Source organism: Nansenia antarctica, assembly GCF_963989245.1.
Source record: "Nansenia antarctica genome assembly, chromosome: 16".
Classification (NCBI taxonomy): domain Eukaryota; kingdom Metazoa; phylum Chordata; class Actinopteri; order Argentiniformes; family Microstomatidae; genus Nansenia; species Nansenia antarctica.
Window position 1 is genome coordinate 4,909,809 of NC_137686.1, and position 23,621 is coordinate 4,933,429.

At 41.3% G+C, this 23,621-nt stretch overlaps 1 protein-coding gene across 2 annotated transcripts in view; it reads left to right on the forward strand.

Annotated features, from left to right (window-relative positions):
• Positions 1-13,326: 13,326 nt before the first annotated feature.
• mib1 (MIB E3 ubiquitin protein ligase 1) overlaps positions 13,327-23,621 on the forward strand; it is a 95,548-nt gene continuing 85,253 nt past the window's right edge. For both annotated transcript variants that reach the window (XM_080546299.1, XM_080546300.1), the window contains exons 1-3: positions 13,327-13,568; positions 14,667-14,838; positions 22,235-22,364. In XM_080546299.1, the coding sequence (XP_080402425.1) occupies positions 13,340-13,568; positions 14,667-14,838; positions 22,235-22,364 (531 nt within the window). In that variant the 5' untranslated portion in view covers positions 13,327-13,339. The remainder of the gene's footprint in view (positions 13,569-14,666; positions 14,839-22,234; positions 22,365-23,621) is intronic.

The following is a 23,621-nucleotide window of genomic DNA, read 5'->3' on the forward strand; positions in this document are numbered from 1 at the left end:
ATTGATGTCAATTATATTAAAATAGTATAGATGATAAGATGAGTATGCTTTGAACAATAAATTACTATCAATAAAAACTATAAAACGTTGTCAACTTGTCATCATTATAATAGAATAACTTTATTTAAGAGAACTTCGGTTATCGTTGCCAACAATGAAGTGACATAGACAGTAAAATAGACATTCTTTTAAAAATTATTTTTCAAATATATATAACAAAAAGTTATTTAAAAAAACTATAAGTTACACAATAGAACAACAGTAAAAGTGGATGTGATACTCCACATGTCCAGCTAAAGCTTCAAGACTAACACACATTTAGTACAGAATAACATAACAGCTCTTCATCTACTAAAGCTGCTTGTGTCCCAAGATGTCCTAGTCTAACTGATGCTGGCACACAGTTGTTAAGGGCTCTCCTAGCTTTGAAAGGAAGGGACCTCAGTCTTGGTCCTGATGGCAAGGTTTCAAACAGGTGGTTCAAAGGATGTGAGGGAAGGACCATTATAGGTTATGCTTTCTTATTGTCCTTATTGACTGTATGACTATAATCATACTACCAGTTTTGATTGATTCAGGGCTCTGTGGTTGAGTAGCTCTACTTAAACACTGCAAGAATGCATCCTTCCTTTATTCCTCCCTTAAGTATCTCTCACGTTATTGATTTGGTCGATTACACCAGGGTTTCTACCAGGGTTTATGATTTGGTCGCCTAAATAAGACGCACATTTTTGATTTCGAGCGGTTTGAAACCAACCAATAAGAACAATACGCTGCAATGTGGCAACAGGTGCAAAACAAGGCTGCTGTCTTATCGAGGCTATGAAACCAGAGCGGTTATAGGCTGATCTTCTCACATGAGACCACGATGTGAAATCAAAACGACACGGTGTCCCGATGTGTGTGTGTGTATGTGTGTGTGTGTGTGTGTGTGTGTGAGAGAGAGAGAGAGAGAACCACACGGTGTCCCGATGCCGAGGGAACAGCCCGGCTTCTTTCCAGCCACCAAACTCGTTTGCAAAAAAAAGTCCTGAATAAAAAAAAACCCGATAAAGCCTAAATGATGCTACTGTATGTGTTGATGCTACTGTATGTGTTGTGGCTGAAGTCATATTCACACTCATCTGACTACTGTATGTGCTGTGGCTGAAGTCATATTCACACTCATCTGACTACTGTATGTGTTGTGGCTGAAGTCATATTCACACTCATCTGACTACTGTATGTGTTGTGGCTGAAGTCATATTCACACTCATCTGACTACGACACGCACAACAAGAAGTGTGGGCATAGTGCACTCTACTGGTGGTTTATTATGAATGAATGAATGAATGAATGAATGAATGAATGAAAGGTCTTTATTGTCATTGATATAGTACAGGTACCAAACAACGAAATTTGGGAGGGGGGGCTCCCCTGGTGCTAGGAAAAAAACTAAAAACAAGAAGGGAAAAGAGCTGGTTTACATAAATAAAGGCTATGTACACTATCCACTATACTATACTATACAAATAAAACACTGTGCTGTACTCTATGCTATGCTATACCTATCCTAACATTTCCTATCTCTGAACCTGATGTACCCGAGGGTTGTCATATTGCACATAGTGTTATTGCACATTCATTTAAAGTGTCGCAGTTTGCAGGTTTGAAATGTTCACAGTTGTGTTTTGTTGGGAATTTGTATTAAAATCACTAGAACTGATAAATCATGTACTATGTGCTCATTTAAATAATATGTGAATGCGGTCAGTTGAGAACAATAGGAAGGTCACGCAAAGCCAAAAGAGAGGTTCTGTTTTTGAGCGACAAGAAGACAAGCTCCTGACTAAAAGAACGTTTTATGATTCAAACTGCCTATAAATTACTTATTTTTACCTATGTGCTAACAACCATTGTATACCTGCTGTTATGATATTCTATTTTTCTGTACTGATTTTATACTTTCATAACTAATGATTAATGATAAGTCTATTGCTTCTATACTATACTTTAACTTGTAAATCGAATCCTAACTCATATTACTGTGCAACTTCAAATGTTTTCACAAGCTACTGATAAGAACTCAACTCACAGCTCTGCTCACAAAGTATGATATCACCATGGGAACGAGACGCTAGCAGGACACTCAAGCTGATAACATACATACACTCTCGCACCCACATACCAGAAGAATTGAAGGCCAACGCTAACGAGAAGACCTTCTGCAGCTGCAACGGATTTGTGCTGACACTTGGAAAACTACCAGATAGAGGGGGGGGCATCACCCAGCCCAAAATGTTTGATGAATGGTATAAAGACTATGTACCAGGGCTAAACGGGAGTCTGGTCTGGTGGAACTCTTGCAGTTAACTTGTTGACGGCTAGCTGAGACGGGCCTGCAGAGGTGAAACTAGATGAGACCACTTTTCCATGGAAATGATATTGCTTGCTGATGTGCTTGAATAAATATTATCTTAATGAACAGTTCAGTAGTGGTGCCTAATATTTGATTGGATCATATCATCTTAAGAAGTGATATCAAGGACGTCTCGTTGAGATTAAACGAACTCGCTTGTAAAGTGACGACTCAATTAAATCGATACTGGAGAAGTTGATCACCCTTACAAAATTGGTGACCCCGACGTGATCTTCAACGGGATGCAAGGAGGAGTGGGCGAGGCTGGGTTCGGACTAAGCACTTCCACGGTACCAACACAAAAAAGGTGAGCAGAGCCATTTAATGAAATCTGCTTAGGTAGACAATAGTATTCTAGGTGGAAGTGCTGGGCCATGAATCGTGTGTCAAACCCATTCTGATCTGTGTCTGTGAAGAATCCGTCAAAAGTAAGGATAATCATTAATTAAATTGACATTCTATACATTATTGAACACCACTGTCTGATATTTAAGCACATCTTGTATTAACGTGTAATAAGACCCGCCGAGGTCTAAAGAAGGGACAGTAGCTAAGTCCTGGAAATAAAGAGGGGTAACAGTCCCCAGGATAGACCCGCCGAGGTCTAAGGTAAGGAAAGACACGACAGTCCTGGATATTAAGAGGTAACCAGCCCCCAGTTTAGACCCGACGAGGTCTAATGAAAGGACGGTGTCCCGAAGGTTGAAATACCTTGCAAACCAAGTGAGAAGTGAGGTCATTGCGAGTAGGGTAGCGTCTACGGCAGGACTGCAGTCCGGTAGAGGTCCTAGTATTAGCGTGCCTCCTCTCACAGCGGGCGCTAAAACAATTGTGACGTTAGGATTGTAAGGTTCTATCATCGTTTTAGTCAAAATTGAGTTTTTTGCATAATCTGATCCATTGAGTGGTTTATTAATGTGTGGTGGTATTTTTAAATTGTTGACATCTTGAGTGGGTAATTCATAAAATACAAAGGTTCCATCTCACAAAACATAATGGAATGCAAAAACGTTGACGCTCAATATCTCTGAACTACCCTAAGCGGAGATATAACCTTATAATTCTAAACTCACGCAATATGTTACGTAATATTGTGTGTAAATAATAGTGTTAGAATTGTTATTATTACTATTAAAAGGGATAGTTGAGTGAAGCGCCCTGGAGCAACTGGTCTAGGCTGAGTGCTCCCTGGCTTGGTATCACTCAAATATCACTTGCAAACTTTATAAAATATGTTATGCCTCGTTCAAGGTGTTTAAAGAAGTGTTGTGCTGCGGGTGTGACCCACCATTGAAGCGCAGACAGCAGGAAAAAAAGCTCACTAGGAGTGTCTGTCTATACGTGGTGATTTATGTCTCGTCTGTGATGTGTGTAACAAACACAACCCGTTAAAACAGTACTTAAATGTACACATATCCGATGCCTCCCTGTCCATTCCGAGAGAGTAGGCATGTATTGACTTCACGGACATGGGAGTGATTGATAGATTTTCAAGGTGGCCTGAAGCATATCCGTGTAAACGGGAGGATGCCGCATCTGTAATAAAGTGCCTCTTAAAGGAATTCATACCACGGTTTAGTTTCCCTACAATAATACACTTTGATAATGGGTCACATATAAAATAAAATAAAAGTCCATATGGCTGCAATTGAGACAGCAATGGGGATTAAGCATCGATTTGGTTCAGTCTACCACCCCCAGTAGTCACAGGGTTAGGGTTAGGTTGAGAGGGATAACCAATCTATTAAAAGAAAGCTTGCCGACATGATACAGAGACAGAGGGAGGGGGCTTGAACCCCCTCTCCATGAAAATGAATATGTCAAAACTCTAACTAAATCTCAATCGAGTTTTCTCTTCACAGGAACTGAATGCTGCGGAGAGAGCAGACAACGGCAAAACAGACTCCTATTTTAGACCCAGGCGACGTGGTGGACAAGACCGTGGGAGGTATATTGACCACCTCACACGCTGTCAGAGTCGAAGGTAAACCGGGTACAGGGTGGCCTCTCTTGTCACACTGTACCAAAGCAGACCCACCACATGTATAACATTTTCAAATTCCTGGCGACACTGTCAGCATGCACTAAGCCTCAAATAATGTGGAAAGTAACACAACAAGTGGACTATTAATCCATGATATTAGCGATCACCTGCCTGTCTTTTCATTTTATGAATGTAATTATAGAAAGAAGAGGGAGTTAAAGGAAATGACATACAAGACAGTAGAACTGAGGAATCCATATCTGCTTTTAGAAATGAGTTATTAAAATGGAATTAGAAGAGTATATATGAAGAATCAGATGTGGACAAAGCGTATGGGTTATTCCTAGAAACATTTAAAGTTCTATATGACAAAAACTGCCCACTAAAACAATGTAGCAATAAGAATAAATATTCTGAAAATCTGTGGATGTCCAGGGGCATTCAAAATGCATACAAGAAAAAGTATACTCTATAAAGTGTATGTATAAAGCATAGAACAAAGGAGGCAGGGGTTACATATAATAAATACAAAAAACAAACTAATTAGTATTATGAGAATATGTAAGAAAGATTATTATACCAGATTATTAGATGAGAATAAAAAATAATGTTAAAGAAACAAAGTAGAACATTTTACAGACAATGACGGGAAAATTAGCCTTATAAATTAGGTGGTGGATGGATTTAAGAAAAAAAAAAAAAATATATATATATATATATATATATACAGTATATATAAGTATATATATGTTGTTGATATGGGGCCAAAACTAGTTAAAGAAATAAAGGGCACTGGAAAGAGATTTGCTGAGGAGGACTGTGGAGAGAGAATCACTGACTCAATATCGATGGGAACTATAGGAAAAAATAAAAATATTTTACTGATATACTGATATGGGTAAACAAATGTATGAACAAAACTTCAACAGATAAACACCTCTTCACCAATTACAGACCGGTATCCTTATTATAACAGTTAGAGTTAGGGTTAGGGTTAGAGAAACTATATGATGAAAGACTGGCCAATTTCATTGAAAAACATCAACTACTAATGGATAGTCAGTATGGTTTTAGAACAGCTAGATCTACTGCCATGGCATTAATGGAGCTAGTAGAAGCAAATAACAACTTGTACAGAGAGAAAGAAATATGCATTGGGCATATTCATTGACCTTAAAAAAAACATTCGACACAATAGATCATGAGATTCTACTTTAAAAAAAAAAAAAAGGACAGGTATGGTGTCAGAGGGGTCGCACTTGAATGGCTTAAAAGCTATATTAGTAATAGACAGCAATTTGTTCAAATAGGCCAGAACAAATCAAGGTGCTTAAATATTACCTGTGGTGCCCACAGGGGTCGAATTGGTTGTCTTGGCAGATGACACAAATATGTTATGTTATGGGGAAGATCTGCAGCAGCTTTTAAAGGTGGCAAAGAAGGAATTGTACAAATTAAAATGCTGGGTTGAGACAAACAAGCTATCATTAAATCTGAATAAAACCAAATTCATGCTATTTGGAAATTGCAATATAAATACAGACCTCCATCTGGAAATTGAAAATGTCTAAATCAATAGAATATATGAAATCACGTTTTTGGGTGTCTTAAATAGACCACAAACTCTGCTGGAAACAAAGTGAAAATATCTGTGCTCAAAGATTGCGAGAAGCTTGGGAGCTCTGGGTAAAATTAAATACATCTTAAATCAGAAATCACTATACACTCTATATTGCACACTCATTGTACCCTATCTGTCATATTGTGTTGGAGTTTGGGGAAATACATATAAAACCAACCTAGAAAAGATATGCACATTGCAAAAAAGAGCTATAAGAATTGTACTTCATGCTGGGTATAGAGGTCATACCAATTATTAATAAAATAAAATAAAAGTCAAACTCTGAAATGTTGAGAATTGGTTAAATTCAGAGCTGCACGATTCATGTTTAAAGTAACACAAAATAAGGTCGCTGGCAACTTACTAAAATTGTTTTGTTCATGAGCAGAGATAGGGGTTGTAGTCTAGGAGGGAAATTGTGGAGAACAGCCTGTTGTCCGTGCAGCGCTCAGGGGCAGGTGCATCTCAGTTTGTGGGGTGTCCATTTTGAATGGCCTTGATGTAACAATGAAAACAAGTAATACTATTGAGTGGTTTGGAGGGATATAGGTTGGAGGAGTTTGAGAATGACGTGAACTGGTATTTTTGTGGATATTTGGTTCCTGGATAGCTATAGTGGATAGCCATATTATTATAGATATTGATAGATAATCTATTGCGTAATGATATGATATTGTGGGGAAGGGGCAGGACCATGGGTTTTGTTTCTTTCTGTCTTTTCTCGAACAGGGCCATTGCCGACTGTTGCTTCCATGTCAAGGAAGATATATTTTATTTCAATTTATAGCTTATTTTATTTGTATTTTATTTGTATTTCTATTTATTTTTTGGGGTTTGCTTTTGTTGTTTTTTGTTGTTGCAGATGTGTGTGTTTTTGTGGTTGAAATGTTCGAGATAAATGGAGAAGCAAATCAAATCAAATTAAAATGTTTGGTACAACTGGGTTATAGCCACAATTATTTAAACAATTTATTAATTAATTATTAAATTAACTGGGTTAACTACACAATATCCACCATTTATAAGGTAACATGTTTAGTCTGCTTGAAACAACAAAGAGAGTACGGTACACTGTTTCTCCCCCTACAAGCCTGATAATTGTTCAAATTCTTCAGTAGGGATGGGACGAGGGGGAGAACATGCTGCCCCGGTATAAATAGAACTAAAGGCCCCATGATATATGAGGGACATCACCCTTTACACTTAGAAAAAGCCTACGACTGCCTTAACAGGACGGGAAAGGGGGGCGACGTGGGACGCCTTAATACTACGCACTTCTGCAATATGTTCATGAGTGCATGGTCAAGACAGGGAAACATTTGTGAACAGGACTTTACTTGCGCATGTTGGCGGGGGGGGTTCAAGGATACCAAACAAGGGCTGTATTTATGCCTCTGTTTTTATACTTGTTAATCATCTTATTTTTGTGATTTTTTTAGTCCTTTTGGTGTGCTGCACATTTTCATTTCCTTTTCGGCGGCGTTCCATGGGTAGGCTCCTTTAACTGTTATACATCTTTGTTTTGCATTTGTTTTAATCTTTGTTTTCATAAATATACATATTCCTCTGAGTTCGTAATTAGTCTGTCTAACTTGGAACAGTCTCTGGATAAAGTCTGGAAGCATCTTATATATATTTTTTACTTTGTAGAATTACTTGTGCCATTTTGAAGTCCACCAATTCTTTAAATTTGAGATCATAGGGGTTTATGAATAATTTGTTAGTTGGGTCTTGATAGGCAGCTCTGTTTATTTACGGTAATAGCATTCTACTTACTATTTTACTCCCAATTTCATTGGTAAAAATGTTATCTATTAAAGGAGCACTGTTAATTGTTATTCTAGTCATATACTGTACATTGTGTCCATGATGTCTGTAACATTTTTTTTTTTGTGTTCATTTGGGTTAGGCAGGGGATTAGGCACCCCGAACCTAGCCCAAAACAGGCGGCGGTGGAATTGCAAAGTTCCGAGGGCACGTTAAAGACTAACTATAGTGCTGGGGAGAGGACTGAAGGCCCCCGTGTCTGATGAAGTATGAATGAACATACTACCGTGGTACCGTCTAGTCGGCGCAGCTGTCGCATCTAGGTGTGTGGGCAGTGCGTGGTACGTGGGCGACAGCCCACACCTAGCGGGATGTGAGGGGAAGTCACACCCGTGAACAGGCAAGGCTGGTGTAAACGGTCAAAGTTTCTAGACCCATAGCGAAGTGGGCTAGGGATCAGACCGTCGGTTCCCAACTGGGCGGCCAATCACCGCTACAGGGTTGGTGTTTAGACACTGACTGGGGATCGCTATCGACTGGGTCACCGGCCGGTTGGGTCGCAAAAGCCTTAAGCCATAGGGAAATGGTGGCTGCGCTCAGCTTAATGTACAGTCAGGCCACTGTAAGCTGAAACCGAATGCGTTAGTAAGCGAGCAGTGCTTTCCGTGATCAGAGCTCTGAAAAGGAGACGTCTGGGAAGCGGAAGGGGTGGGGGTAGACTGACTCTGACCTGGGGTTGGAGGGCAGTAAACCTCCATCGGAAAGGGTTCCAGCCTGAGACTGCGCCCTGGGAAGAGGGGAGGTCTGAAGGAACCAAGTGTCAACAAATCTATATTTAAGTCCCCTCATACAAAGACCGTCTTTCTGTCATTTAGTTTATCATACATATCAACCATCATATCTTTGAATGTGTCAAGACAGGATCCTGGAGTTCTATATACAAAGTGTATTATTATGGTCTTAGAGTTCTCCTTATTTTATTTCTACAGTGACACAATCCATAATGTTTTCTATTGTTATTGACATATGTTTTACTATTTTACAGTCACAGTCATTATTTACATACAAGGCAACTCCTACTCCTTTCTTGTTTGTTCTGTTGGAGGTAAATAGTTCATAGTCCTCAAGTTCCACATCGGCTTCTTTTTCTTTACTGAGCCATGTCTCCGATACAGCAATGATGCTGAACTTGGTGAACTGTCTCAAATAGTCCTTAGTTTTCTTAAAGTTTCTATAAAGACTTCTACTGTTGAAGTGTATTGTTGATAAAATACCATCCAATATTATATTACTTTTGAATTGTTCCTCTGTGTAATAGTCACAGTTGCAGACGGTTATTATTGTTGTAGAAGTGGTTCGATGTTATTATTGTTGTAGAAGTGGTCGATGTTGTTCTCAATGTCATACATTTTGTGCTCTGTAAAGTCAAAAGTTTTCAAAGTTCAACTCTTCATAGTTTTTAGGTGCAGGTGGATTATAATCCACACAGTCCAGTGATCCCATTTCTCGAAACTCATAATCATTTATATCGTTTAGTGGAAATGAATAATCCTTGTCCATTCCCATTTTGTCAGTCATTGTCTGTTCAAGTATTTCCACTCAGATTTGAGTCAATTGTCTGTTCAGGTATTTCACAGTCATTATTTGTTCTCTCACCATAATCCCTTTGGAGGTTTCAGGAGATCCATTGGGCCTAATCATCACTTTACAGTTTCTTGTCCAAATGCCTTGCAATTTGTTTTGCTTCCTTAGAATGCGTGACTGCCAGGCAATTTTAGTAAACCTGTAGCAGACATGTTTGGAAAGGTGGGGGCTCACCCCATAGATATCTGCTTTTAGATTAGAGGCACCGCTGAAGGGACGCTCGAAAGCCGACACAGACGAAGAAAAAGGAAATTATGCTGCAGATGCAGCCGCTAAATCAGGAGGGGGTGGCTGTGATGCAGGAGGTAGTAGAGCCGCCATCTAATGATCGCAAGGTTGGCAGATCGGCGGTTCGAGCCCCGGCAGGCCACATGTCAGAGTGTCCTTGGGCAAGACACTGAAACCCGAATTGCTCCCAGGGCCGGCGCCTTGTATGGCAGCTTGCCACCATTGGTGTGTGAATGTGTGTGTTGGTGAATGAGAAGCCATTGAAGCGCTTTTGGATAAAGGCGGTATGTAAGCGCAATCCATTGATATGTCCCCAGAGAACATCAGCTGGTCTCAATCCAGCTAGACAAACCTAAATGCTCTGTACAGACTATAGATGACATACAGGGGGCCGCCTCCCCCCAAGAAAGGTCAGTGTGGGTAACAAGGGGGGTGACGCAAAGCTGGTTGTGGAGAGCGCATGACGGAAGAATAGTGGCCCGTGCAGGTCTAACGAATGTTATTGGTGCTGAGGCACATTTGGTAGATGGTGATGAGGATGTTTAAAAGAGGTGTATGCAAACGCTGGAGTTAACAATGTTATTGGAGAGTGGTTCGAATCTGTTTTTGGTAAATGGAAAAATCTGGCTATGTCTATGCTCTCTGCCCTCCTCATCTCTGCCACAGTGCTGATCCTGTTTGGCTGCTGCATTGTCCCTTGCATTAGAGGCCTGGCACAGCGACTGATTACTACGGCCCTAACCAAGGTTGATGCTGGAACACAGATGCACTTACAAATGCTTATTGCTGAGCAGCAGCAGTCACTGTTGGAGGGTGAGGAGATGGATCATGATACAGGAGTTGAAGATATGTTGTAATTATGGAGTTTTGTGAAGGAATGGTGTAAATAAAGGCATTTGCGGTCTACGACCCATCTCACCTTTCTGGCTACAAATTCTCTGTAATGGTCATAATTTTGTTTTAATGACCAAAGGGGGGATTTGTTGGGAATTTGTATTAAAATCACTAGAACTGATAAATCATGTACTATGTGCTCATTTAAATAATATGTGAATGCGGTCAGTTGAGAACAATAGGAAGGTCACGCAAAGCCAAAAGAGAGGTTCTGTTTTTGAGCGACAAGAAGACAAGCTCCTGACTAAAAGAACGTTTTATGATTCAAACTGCCTATAAATTACTTATTTTTACCTATGTGCTAACAACCATTGTATACCTGCTGTTATGATATTCTATTTTTCTGTACTGATTTTATACTTTCATAACTAATGATTAATGATAAGTCTATTGCTTCTATACTATACTTTAACTTGTAAATCGAATCCTAACTCATATTACTGTGCAACTTCAAATGTTTTCACAAGCTACTGATAAGAACTCAACTCACAGCTCTGCTCACAAAGTATGATATCACCATGGGAACGAGACGCTAGCAGGACACTCAAGCTGATAACATACATACACTCTCGCACCCACATACCAGAAGAATTGAAGGCCAACGCTAACGAGAAGACCTTCTGCAGCTGCAACGGATTTGTGCTGACACTTGGAAAACTACCAGATAGAGGGGGGGGCATCACCCAGCCCAAAATGTTTGATGAATGGTATAAAGACTATGTACCAGGGCTAAACGGGAGTCTGGTCTGGTGGAACTCTTGCAGTTAACTTGTTGACGGCTAGCTGAGACGGGCCTGCAGAGGTGAAACTAGATGAGACCACTTTTCCATGGAAATGATATTGCTTGCTGATGTGCTTGAATAAATATTATCTTAATGAACAGTTCAGTAGTGGTGCCTAATATTTGATTGGATCATATCATCTTAAGAAGTGATATCAAGGACGTCTCGTTGAGATTAAACGAACTCGCTTGTAAAGTGACGACTCAATTAAATCGATACTGGAGAAGTTGATCACCCTTACAGTTTCAGTATTACACTTGATTACAATCTAGTAGCTGCCATCAAATTGTCTAGATTGTCCAGGGCCTAGAACCTAGGTCTTTGCTGTGTTCAGGGCCTGGATGGCCCTGGGGTAGAAGCTGAGCTTCAGTCTGTTTGTCCTTGCGGACATGGTCCTGAACCGCCTGTCCGAGGGCAGCCGAACAAAGTGTTCGTTCCCAGGGTGGGATGGGTCTCTGGAGATCTTGGAGGCCTTCCTGAGGCAGCGTGTGTTGTACAGCTCTTCCAGAGAGGGGAGGGGGGCGCCGGTGATCTTCTGGGCCGATCTCACGACTCTCTGTAGCGCTTTCCTCTCTGCGGCTGTGCAGCTGGAGAACCACACGCAGATGCAGTAGGTGAGGATGCTCTCCACTGCGCAGCGGTAGAAGGTCACAAGCAGCTCCTGTCTGATGTGGTTTTTCCTGAGGACTCTCAGGAAGTAGAGCCGCTGTTGTGCCTTCTTGATGATGGCTGCTGTGTTGGTCTTCCAGGACAGGTCATCCTGTATGTGCACCCCCAGGAATCGGAGGGTTGAGACTCTCTCCACACTCTCTCCGTCGATGAGCAGGGGCTGGACCTCAGATTTTTTCCTCCTGAAGTCCACGATGATTTCCTGGGTCTTTGACTGGTTCAGCAGCAGGTTGTTAACCTTGCACAGCTTGCCCAGCTGCTCCACCTCATCCCTGTACGCCGCCTCGTCCCCCCCCGAGATGCAGCCCACCACGGTGGTGTCGTCTGCAAACTTTACGATGGAGTTGCTGGGGTGGACGGGGGTGTAGAGGTTGTAGAGGATGGGGCTTAGCACGCAGCCCTGGGGGGAATTATGTATTTAGTACAATAACAAATGGGGGAAAGAAAGAAGAAACGTCTCAATGATGTAAATAATCCCAGACAACCATAAACAGTTCTTTAGCCCCGCCCAGCGCCAGACCTCCTCTCCAACCCACATCTCTGTTGTCTCAGTGTCCAGCTGCTCTGTCTGAACGGGGATGATTGACTTATAATGGCGTCGCGCTCATCCTGACTAGTTTACTTTCGCAAACATTTGGTCAAACGAAATACAGTTCACGAAGAACTTCAACACTCACTGCAACAACATATCCTATCAACGTTTATCAATTATCCAGAGGAACAGGACTCAGAGACGCTGGCTAACTAAGCTAGCATAACGGTGTCAAGTTGTGGAGGTGGCATCGTTCACCCAGCTAGCTAACAAAGGTCTGCCGTGTCCTCACGATGTGGACACTTCACCAGCGCTCGGGGTGACATCTCTCCTTGTCTGGGGATTGATAAAGCAATGACACGGGTCAACTGAAACGCAAAGTGTCTGCCATAACGCTGCAGAAGGACAGTTTGTGGAGCGGAAAGTCCCAATTCAACAGCTGACTCAGGAAGCTAACGCTAGCTGCTAGTTGAGTTCTGGTTAGCCAGCGACTAGCATTGTAGCTTATTGTGGTAGCTAACTACATAGCTAGCTGTGTGTTGGAAAGTCTGTTAGTGTTACATTCCTGCCAGCCAGCTGTAAGTCACTTCAACATGTCGGTCAGTCATGTCCCTGTAGTGTGTTCTGTCTGGTGAACTTCCAGCAGACAAGGTGGACAATCCCAGCGTGCTAAGCTAGTGGTTGTTAGCAAGCTAGCTGCCTGGCTAACTGGTTGTTGGACAGTTTGGCAGCACACCACATCTGCTTTGCGAGACTCTCCTCCCAGTTTGCTAGCTGGCAGATATTAGTTTTGGGTGTCAGCAGCGAGACCTTTTTCTTAATGACGACCGGCAGGAACAACCGGGTGATGATGGAGGGAGTGGGTGCCAGGGTGATCCGTGGACCCGACTGGAAGTGGGGCAAACAGGACGGTGGAGAGGGACATGTCGGCACTGTCCGGAGCTTCGAGAGTCCGGAGGAGGTGGTCGTGGTCTGGGACAACGGGACGGCTGCCAACTACCGCTGCTCCGGGGCGTACGACGTGAGGATATTTGACAGCGCTCCAACAGGTAACTAACTCTAACAGGTGTACACCTTGGGCTAGTAACTAACTCTAACAGGTGTAACCCTCGGGCTAGTAACTAACTCTAACAGGTGTACACCTTGGCCTAGTAACTAACTCTAACAGGTGTACCCCTCCTAGTAACTAACTCTAACAGGTGTACACCTCCTAGTAACTAACTCTAACACGTGTACACCTCCTAGTAACTAACTCTAACAGGTGTACACCTCCTAGTAACTAACTCTAACAGGTGTACACCTCCTAGTAACTAACTCTAACAGGTGTACACCTCGGGCCAGTAACTAACTCTAACAGGTGTACACCTCGGGCTAGTAACTAACTCTAACAGGTGTGTACACCTTGGGCTAGTAACTAACTCTAACAGGTGTACACCTCGGGCTAGTAACTAACTCTAACAGGTGTACACCTTGGGCTAGTAACTAACTAACAGGTGTACACCTCGGGCTAGTAACTAACTCTAACAGGTGTACACCTCGGGCTAGTAACTAACTCTAACAGGTGTACACCTCGGGCCAGTAACTAACTCTAACAGGTGTACTCCTCGGGCCAGTAACTAACTCTAACAGGTGTACACCTCGGGCTAGTAACTAACTCTAACAGGTGTACACCTTGGGCTAGTAACTAACTCACCTGTACACCTCGGGCTGGTAACTAACTCCTCTGTACACCTCGGGCTAGTAACTAACTCACCTGTACACCTCGGGCTAGTAACTAACTCACCTGTACACCTCGGGCTAGTAACTAACTCACCTGTACACCTCGGGCTAGTGTTCGGGTCTGTGATGGATGCGTTGAAGTAGCCTCTTAAGCCTGGTACACATAAGGATACACTTTAAGCATCCTTGGGTTTTTTGAAAGGCGCTATATAAATTAAAGTTATTATTATTATTATTTTCTTCTAAATCTTAACAGATTTTTTATCTGAGAGAGACCCCACACATGAAGATAAAAAATCAAGTGCTCGCGCAAACAAACCCGCCGAAGGTTTTACTAAGTAAAACGGCGTTAATGTCGAGCCCTAAAGACCATTTCTTCCACACAACTGCTCACCTGTGTCCCCCTGTCCTGCCTGCGCTCCTCTCAGGTATAAAGCACGACGGCACCATGTGTGACACCTGCCGCCAGCAGCCCATCATCGGGATCCGCTGGAAGTGTGCCGAGTGCACCAACTACGACCTCTGCACCACCTGCTACCATGGAGACAAGCACCACCTGAGACACCGCTTCTACAGGATCACCACCCCTGGTAGTGAGAGGTCAGTAGTGTCTAGACTTCTACAGGATCACCTGGTAGTGAGAGGACAGTAGTGTCTAGACTTCTACAGGATCACCTGGTAGTGAGAGGTCAGTAGTGTCTAGACTTCTACAGGATCACCTGGTAGTGAGAGGTCAGTAGTGTCTAGACTTCTACAGGATCACCTGGTAGTGAGAGGAGAGTACTGTCTAGACTAGCCAATGTGTAGGCGCAGAAGGATGTCCATCATTTGAAGGATTTATGTGAAAGAAGGATGATGAAGTAAAGGCTGTTTTTGTCACCTGCTATGACCTAACCAGTTTTGGTGGATGGAGTAATGTCAGCACAAGCATGTAAAAGGGTCACTGTGGTCCTCTGGTGAGCATGGGGTTAGGGTTGGGGTATTAAGCTAACAACGCTTAGATAGTGGGTTCGATTCCCGCTGCGACCAAATATACTGGAAAATGTATGCACTCATTGCAATGTTTTGCTTTGGATAAAAGCGTCAGCTAAATGTAATATATTATGATTATATTATACAATCATTATATGACATCGTGAAGATACCTGTGAGAACTATGCATACTGCTGTTACAGGTGGATTTGGTCTTTGGCACGAGTGCTTGGGTTAGTTTTTTTAGAACCTATGCACGTCCTGGCATAATGAATCCTTGCAAATGAGTGATAGGTGTCAGACAGCTACAGTATGTGCACTGGTAAAGTGGAACGTCACTGGAGACTCTGATGACTTGAGTGGATTGAGTATCTGACTACTGACCCTTTATGACTACATTATTATAATAATAATAATAATCCTTTATTTAACCAGGGTAGTCATATTGAGACTGTAGCCTTTTCAAATGAGCCTGGCCAAGAAAAGCAGCACTTAGTTAAAAAAGACACCACATACAGTATAAAAACATACAATATACAACATAAAATAACAACAAACAGGCAACAGAAACAGTGAGCAGACACACTGCTATAAAAAGAGGACCTAAGCACATTGGCATGTATAATTCAAAGTCTCTGTAACACACAGTTCCATGGGGTCAGCCCTAGTACGGCCCATCCACCCTGCCCCACCTAGGAGAACATCTGAACTGTGCTTCTAACTAGGCTGCTGACGCTAGCTTCTATTGAATTCTCTTCTTGGTCTGTTGTGTTCCGTCAACCGCCTCGGAGGCACACTTTCTGTTGTTCTCCGTGTGACATCTGAGAGGCTGCGTGTGTCTGAACTCAGCCTCCCAGCCAGACGCAACATGTGGCCGCCGCTCCTGGCTTTCTGTTGCCAGGCGACTGCTCAGCCTCTGTTTCAGAAGCTGAGGTGGTTGTCTCGGCCCCCAGCTCCACTGTGGTGGTTGTCTGGGCCCCCCGGCTCCACTGTGGTGGTTGTCTGGGCCCCCGGCTGTTGGCCCTGTGGTTGTATTGTTTACCTGGGTGTAGAGGAAGACTGGCAGGTCCACACACACAAGGTAAACAGCACTATTCTACACTTTTTAAGGAATAAACCTGGAGGCTAACCCAAACTAGTTCTGTTGGCAGCTGCTTGGTGTTAAAGCGTCCTATGTAGATGGTGCACACAGGGACATACTGCGTCATTACGTTGACTGTGAACCCCCCGCTTTGTGAGGTGCAGGGGACAAACGCATGGTGCAACAGCTTGGCGGCCTTTCAACCAAGTGTGACTCCAGTTCCCCTGAGACAGTTATTGCCTGACGGCACACAAAGGGGGTGTGTGTGTGTGTGGGGGGCGGGGGTCTTGTTCTGCCACATTAGATTCTTTTGCCGTTGGAGGGGGGAGTGTCTGAAGACTGCCGTCTGTTTGTGATGGTTCCACTGTCCAGCTGCTGCGTCTGCCCCCCTCAGTGACTCAGCTGATGATAGTTAGAGGCCACTGGCATGTTGTTTACGAGGCGGTCGGTGGCTCCTCCACTAAGCCCTCTTTACTGTTACTGAAGTCTGAGATTTAGAGAAGCGTACACGTTCTACACACTACGGGCATGTTAGCTGAGGATCTGACTGCTGAATAGGGATGCTCCGATTTATCGGCCACCGATTTAAATCGGCCGATTTCACTCCAAATGACTCGATCGGTGATCGGCAAAAATGGCCGATCGCAAAAACCGATCTTTTCTTTTTTTTTTTTCTTTTTTTTTTTTTCCTGGGGAAGACAGATAACTGAACAGAAAACATAGGAGGACGTAACAGTATGTAAACCATGAATGCCACGTTTATGATGTCTTTTATACAGCCATATCGACTGACTTGGGCTTCAGGCCCTAACTGGGTGATAGGCCAGACCTTTACTATGCCATAAAAATGGGTCTGCGTTTGCTTGGTGCCTAATGGATCAAAACTTTTGTCTAAAAAGCAAAAAATATGTAGGCTATCCAGTCAGTAGGCCTACAGTTATGTATTTTTTTAAAAATCGGTATCGGTATCGGTTGATCTTGAGGGAAAAAATCGGTGATCGGTATCGGCCCCAAAAATCCAGATCGGAGCATCCCTACTGCTGAATGTTTTCAACTTCTCCATTCTGTTACGTGCTGTTTCTTTATTCATTATTCAACCCTGCTAGACAAAGTCTGCCTTTGAGGATGAACCAGACAGGCATACAGACAGACTCACGGTCATACAGACAGACTCACGGTCATACAGACATACAGACACGGTCAGGTAGTTGGATGGACACATGCATGTTTGCCAGCATCTGGGATATCAGGAAATCTTTTTTCATAGGAAAACAATGGCAAAAGATGCTCTTAATGGTGATTAGGCAAAGGTTCATATCTCAATAATGACCTACCATGCTCTCCATTGATAAATAGAGCAGGTTTTATTTATTTTGTGCTATGTGAAATTGTTCAGTGCATCACTGCATGATGTCATCAGGATGTGTGCATGTGTGATAGTCGTATCACAGGCTTGAGATGTCAAGTAAGGCAAACTAGGCTAACTCAAACACTTTTTTGCTGCTTGATACAAAAGGTACAAAACTGTACAAAAACTTGCACACTTCTTATTTTCCATGACTAATCTACAAGAGAAGCAGGGCTTGACATGAAGGTGTTTCAGGTAGCCTACTTGTCCTTCGGAGGAGTGAACTTATCTTTTACTTGTCCGAGAGCTCAAGTTACTTGTCCAAATATGACGACGTGCGTGCATGCATGTGCGTGTGTCTACTAACACACTACAAGCCTACTGTATCAGAGTCAGAATGTCTTTTATTACATCTAATGTACAGGTACACAGAGTAAAATTCTTGGGTTCAGGTTCTTCGACATTGGCATTGCAGAAGAATACACAATCAATAATAGAATAAAGCAGAATACAAAATCAACAATCAGCCATAGCAGCAATAGTAACAATGATAGCAATAGCAGCAGAATACAACACCAACAATAATAGAATGAGGTGAAATAAGTAGGTTGATAATAGAAACCGGTAGATGAGGTATAATAAGGTAAACAGGTAGATGAGGTATAATAATGTAAACAGGTAGATGAGGTATAATAATGTAAACAGGTAGATGAGGTATAATAATGTAAACAGGTAGATGAGGTATAATAAGGTAAACAGGTAGATGAGGTATAATAATGTAAACAGGTAGATGAGGTATAATAATGTAAACAGGTAGATGAGGTATAATAAGGTAAACAGGTAGATGAGGTATAATAATGTAAACAGGTAGATGAGGTATAATAAGGTAAACAGGTAGATGAGGTATAATAATGTAAACAGGTAGATGAGGTATAATAAGGTAAACAGGTAGATGAGGTATAATAATGTAAACAGGTAGATGAGGTATAATATGGTAAACAGGTAGATGAGGTATAATAAGGTAAACAGGTAGATGAGGTATAATAAGGTAAACAGGTAGATGAGGTATAATAAGGTAAACAGGTAGATGAGGTATAATAAGGTAAACAGGTAGATGAGGTATAATAATGTAAACAGGTAGATGAGGTATAATAAGGTAAACAGGTAGATGAGGTATAATAATGTAAACAGGTAGATGAGGTATAATAAGGTAAACAGGTAGATGAGGTATAATAAGGTAAACAGGTAGATGAGGTATAATAAGGTAAACAGGTAGATGAGGTATAATAATGTAAACAGGTAGATGAGGTATAATAATGTAAACAGGTAGATGAGGTATAATAATGTAAACAGGTAGATGAGGTATAATAATGTAAACAGGTAGATGAGGTATAATAAGGTAAACAGGTAGATGAGGTATAATAAGGTAAACAGGTAGATGAGGTATAATAAGGTAAACAGGTAGATGAGGTATAATAAGGTAATGTAAACAGGTAGATGAGGTATAATAGATAAACAGGTAGATGAGGTATAATAGATAAACAGGTAGATGAGGTATAATAAGGTAATAGAAACAGGTAGATGAGGTATAATAATGTAAACAGGTAGATGAGGTATAATAAGGTAAACAGGTAGATGAGGTATAATAAGGTAAACAGGTAGATGAGGTATAATAATGTAAACAGGTAGATGAGGTATAATAAGGTAATGTAAACAGGTAGATGAGGTATAATAAGGTAAACAGGTAGATGAGGTATAATAATGTAAACAGGTAGATGAGGTATAATAAGGTAAACAGGTAGATGAGGTATAATAATGTAAACAGGTAGATGAGGTATAATAATGTAAACAGGTAGATGAGGTATAATAATGTAAACAGGTAGATGAGGTATAATAAGGTAAACAGGTAGATGAGGTATAATAATGTAAACAGGTAGATGACGTATAATAAGATAAACAGGTAGATGAGGTATAATAATGTAAACAGGTAGATGAGGTATAATAAGGTAAACAGGTAGATGAGGTATAATAAGGTAAACAGGTAGATGAGGTATAATAATGTAAACAGGTAGATGAGGTATAATAATGTAAACAGGTAGATGAGGTATAATAAGGTAAACAGGTAGATGAGGTATAATAAGGTAATGTAAACAGGTAGATGAGGTATAATAGATAAACAGGTAGATGAGGTATAATAGATAAACAGGTAGATGAGGTATAATAAGGTAATAGAAACAGGTAGATGAGGTATAATAATGTAAACAGGTAGATGAGGTATAATAAGGTAAACAGGTAGATGAGGTATAATAAGGTAAACAGGTAGATGAGGTATAATAAGGTAAACAGGTAGATGAGGTATAATAATGTAAACAGGTAGATGAGGTATAATAAGGTAAACAGGTAGATGAGGTATAATAATGTAAACAGGTAGATGAGGTATAATAATGTAAACAGGTAGATGAGGTATAATAATGTAAACAGGTAGATGAGGTATAATAATGTAAACAGGTAGATGAGGTATAATAAGGTAAACAGGTAGATGAGGTATAATAATGTAAACAGGTAGATGAGGTATAATAATGTAAACAGGTAGATGAGGTATAATAAGGTAAACAGGTAGATGAGGTATAATAAGGTAAACAGGTAGATGAGGTATAATAATGTAAACAGGTAGATGAGGTATAATAAAGTAAACAGGTAGATGAGGTATAATAATGTAAACAGGTAGATGAGGTATAATAAGGTAAACAGGTAGATGAGGTATAATAAGGTAAACAGGTAGATGGGGTATAATAAGGTAAACAGGTAGATGAGGTATAATAATGTAAACAGGTAGATGAGGTATAATAATGTAAACAGGTAGATGAGGTATAATAAGATAAACAGGTAGATGAGGTATAATAAGGTAAACAGGTAGATGAGGTATAATAAGGTAAACAGGTAGATGAGGTATAATAATGTAAACAGGTAGATGAGGTATAATAATGTAAACAGGTAGATGAGGTATAATAAGGTAAACAGGTAGATGAGGTATAATAAGGTAAACAGGTAGATGAGGTATAATAAGGTAATAGAAACAGGTAGATGAGGTATAATAAGGTAATAGAAACAGGTAGATGAGGTATACTAAGGTAATAAGGCTGCTGTAGAATAGTAGTGCAAAATGCAGCTTACAATGACATGAAATGCAATAATATAGTTCAGATATGATACAGTACAGGAAGTGAGTGTATGAGACAGTATATCCACACACACACACACTACTTCCGTGTCATGAATTTATCGTGGTGTTATGAATGACATTGTGGCAACAAGCATAATAGACAGGGAGGTGGGTGTAATAAGCCTGTAATGAATATGTGTTCTGGAAGAAAGGAAGGAAGGAAGTAAAGAACGAAGAAAGGCAGGCAGGAAGGAAGATGTTTAGAAATGATGAAAGAAAGACAGGATCATTCTGAATGGTAGCACCACCTGACATGTTAAGACTTTAAACCTTCAAGCAAGTTATCTGCAGCATTCCATTCTGATTCCAATTTCCAACAGTTACCATGGATCTATGCCAGAGAACGTTCCATTTCAACGTTTAAAGTGGCCGTGCCGCTTAATTAATGTGTGCTCTGCCAGCACTAATGTTTTGATTCAAAGGCATGATTGTTTTAATTTTGAGTTCTTTAATGAAGTTGAATTTGGCTTGGAATTTGAAATTATAATCAATATTCACAATTAATTAGATGTGTTCTTATTTGTTGATAATCCAATGCAAGTCTCTAAAAAGTGCAGGTTTATCACACAGCATAATGCCACAGATGGCGCAAGTTTTGAGGGAGTGTGCAATTGGCAGGAATGTCCACCAGAGCCTACCATAAGCTGTCTCCAAAGTCATTTCCAATTGCAATGCTCGGAAACGCCTTTGGGGACAATTATGGTAGAGAAATTAACATTCAATTCACAGGCAACAGCGCTGGTGAACATTCCTGCCAATTGCAAGCTCCCTCAAACCTTGCGACATCTGTAGCATTGTGCTGTCACATTTTAGAGTGGCCTTTTTATTGTGACCAGCCTAAGGCACATCTGTGCAATAATCATGCTGTCTAATCAGCATCTGGATATGCCACACCTGTCAGGTGGATGGATTATCTCGGCAAAGGAGAAGAGCTCACTAAGATAGATTTAAACAAATTTGTGAACACAATTTGAGAGAAATAGGCCTTTTGTGTACATAGAAAAAGTCTTAGGTCTTTGATTTCAACTCGTGAAAAAATGGAGCGAAAACAAAAGTGTTTTATATTTTATTTCAGTGTAGTTAGCACTGACAAATGCTGTTTGTTCACATAGCCTCCTGAAACATTGCAGATAGTGGCCAAAGTTGCTGAGCTTTGTATCGGACTAAAATGGCATTAATAGCAGAATGCATTTGGGCGTGTTAATATAGAAATGTGCGCATGTAACTTAACTTAACTCCACATTAACTAGCCCACAGGTTATGACTGTCCTTCCTTATTCACAATCACCTAACTCTTTAATGTTCACATCCATCCCACCAGAACAACTTCTCAACAAAGACACTCATATGTGTTTGTGTTGGTTTTGGACAGAGTCCTTCTGGAGTCTCGCCGCAAGTCCAAGAAGATCACAGCCAGAGGGATCTTCACCGGGGGCCGCGTGGTGAGGGGGGTGGACTGGCAGTGGGAGGACCAGGACGGAGGCAACGGGAGGAGAGGAAAGGTAGGTGTCCTCTAGAGAAGATCTGCACACGCACAAACTGTCTACTGCAACTTTGTTCACCTGAGACAGTTGGCTAGGGTTATATTAAGGGTGTGGCGGGGTTAGTGGATCGCTAGGCCTGTAACATGCCTGTAACAATTTTGAAATAATTGTCTAATGGCAATTTGTGGACGCAGACAAAGCATTTTTAAAAGAAAATTCCAATGGCCTCATGTCCCCTGTAGTGAGACAGGACGTATCTCTGAGTAGGAACAGTGAGACATGTCCCCTGTAGTGAGACAGGACGGAGCTCTGAGTAGGAACAGGACACGGCCCGCACATTGATTTACATTTGCTAAATTCGTCTTTCGAACGTAAAAAATCCACACTGGATTCAGAAAACGAATAGCGACAGTAGCCCTAACCCTAACCCTGTTACATATGGTAGAGAGAGGCAGAATACATTACCCGTGATGGAGCTTGTTTCAAAACAATCTCCACCTTTATGGGATCATAAGCCTTGCTGAGTCGTTAAGCAGCGAGACCGTTTCAAATGGTGTACGCTCACACAGATCGCTCACAGACAAAGTGACACGTTACATCGCAAAAGAGATGCGTCCATTCAATACCGTGGAGAAGCCTGCGTTTAAGGACATGCTGTACTCTTTTGATGGCCAATATGAGTTGCCTAGCAAAACCTACATCTCCAAAACCGCAGTTCCACATTTGTACCAGAAAGTGAAGGGTGCCTCAATCCAGAGAAATGTAACATGCTTGTGTTTCTGGCCCCAAACCTGCCCCTCATTTAATTTAATCTGTTTAGCCATTTGTGTGTTTTTTTTTTTTATGAGCATACATACTCAATGTTATGTTCAAAAGTATGTTTTAATTCAATTCAATCTGGGTCACAACAATGAAACAATTATATTGTTAATCGCAATTATTTCTGAGACAATTGTACAGCAAAATGTTGAAATGTTACAGGCCTATGAATCGCATCATTGAACCATTTGTTGATCATTTGTTCAACATCTATCCATAAACCATCTATTGGGGACTACTTAGATAAAGTGTTACCAAAATAACTGGAGCAGTGTGGGTGAAGGGGTTAAACATACGGTTGTATGCATGATCTGTTGGGATATACTAGTCATTTGTATAGGAGCGCTGGATGAAGAAGGTTAATAGAGAACTTCTCTATAGAGAGAAGCAGCATTTCCATCCCACCCAGCCTGCTGCAGGTATACATGGTAAACAGACAGACTTCTGTAGGTTATT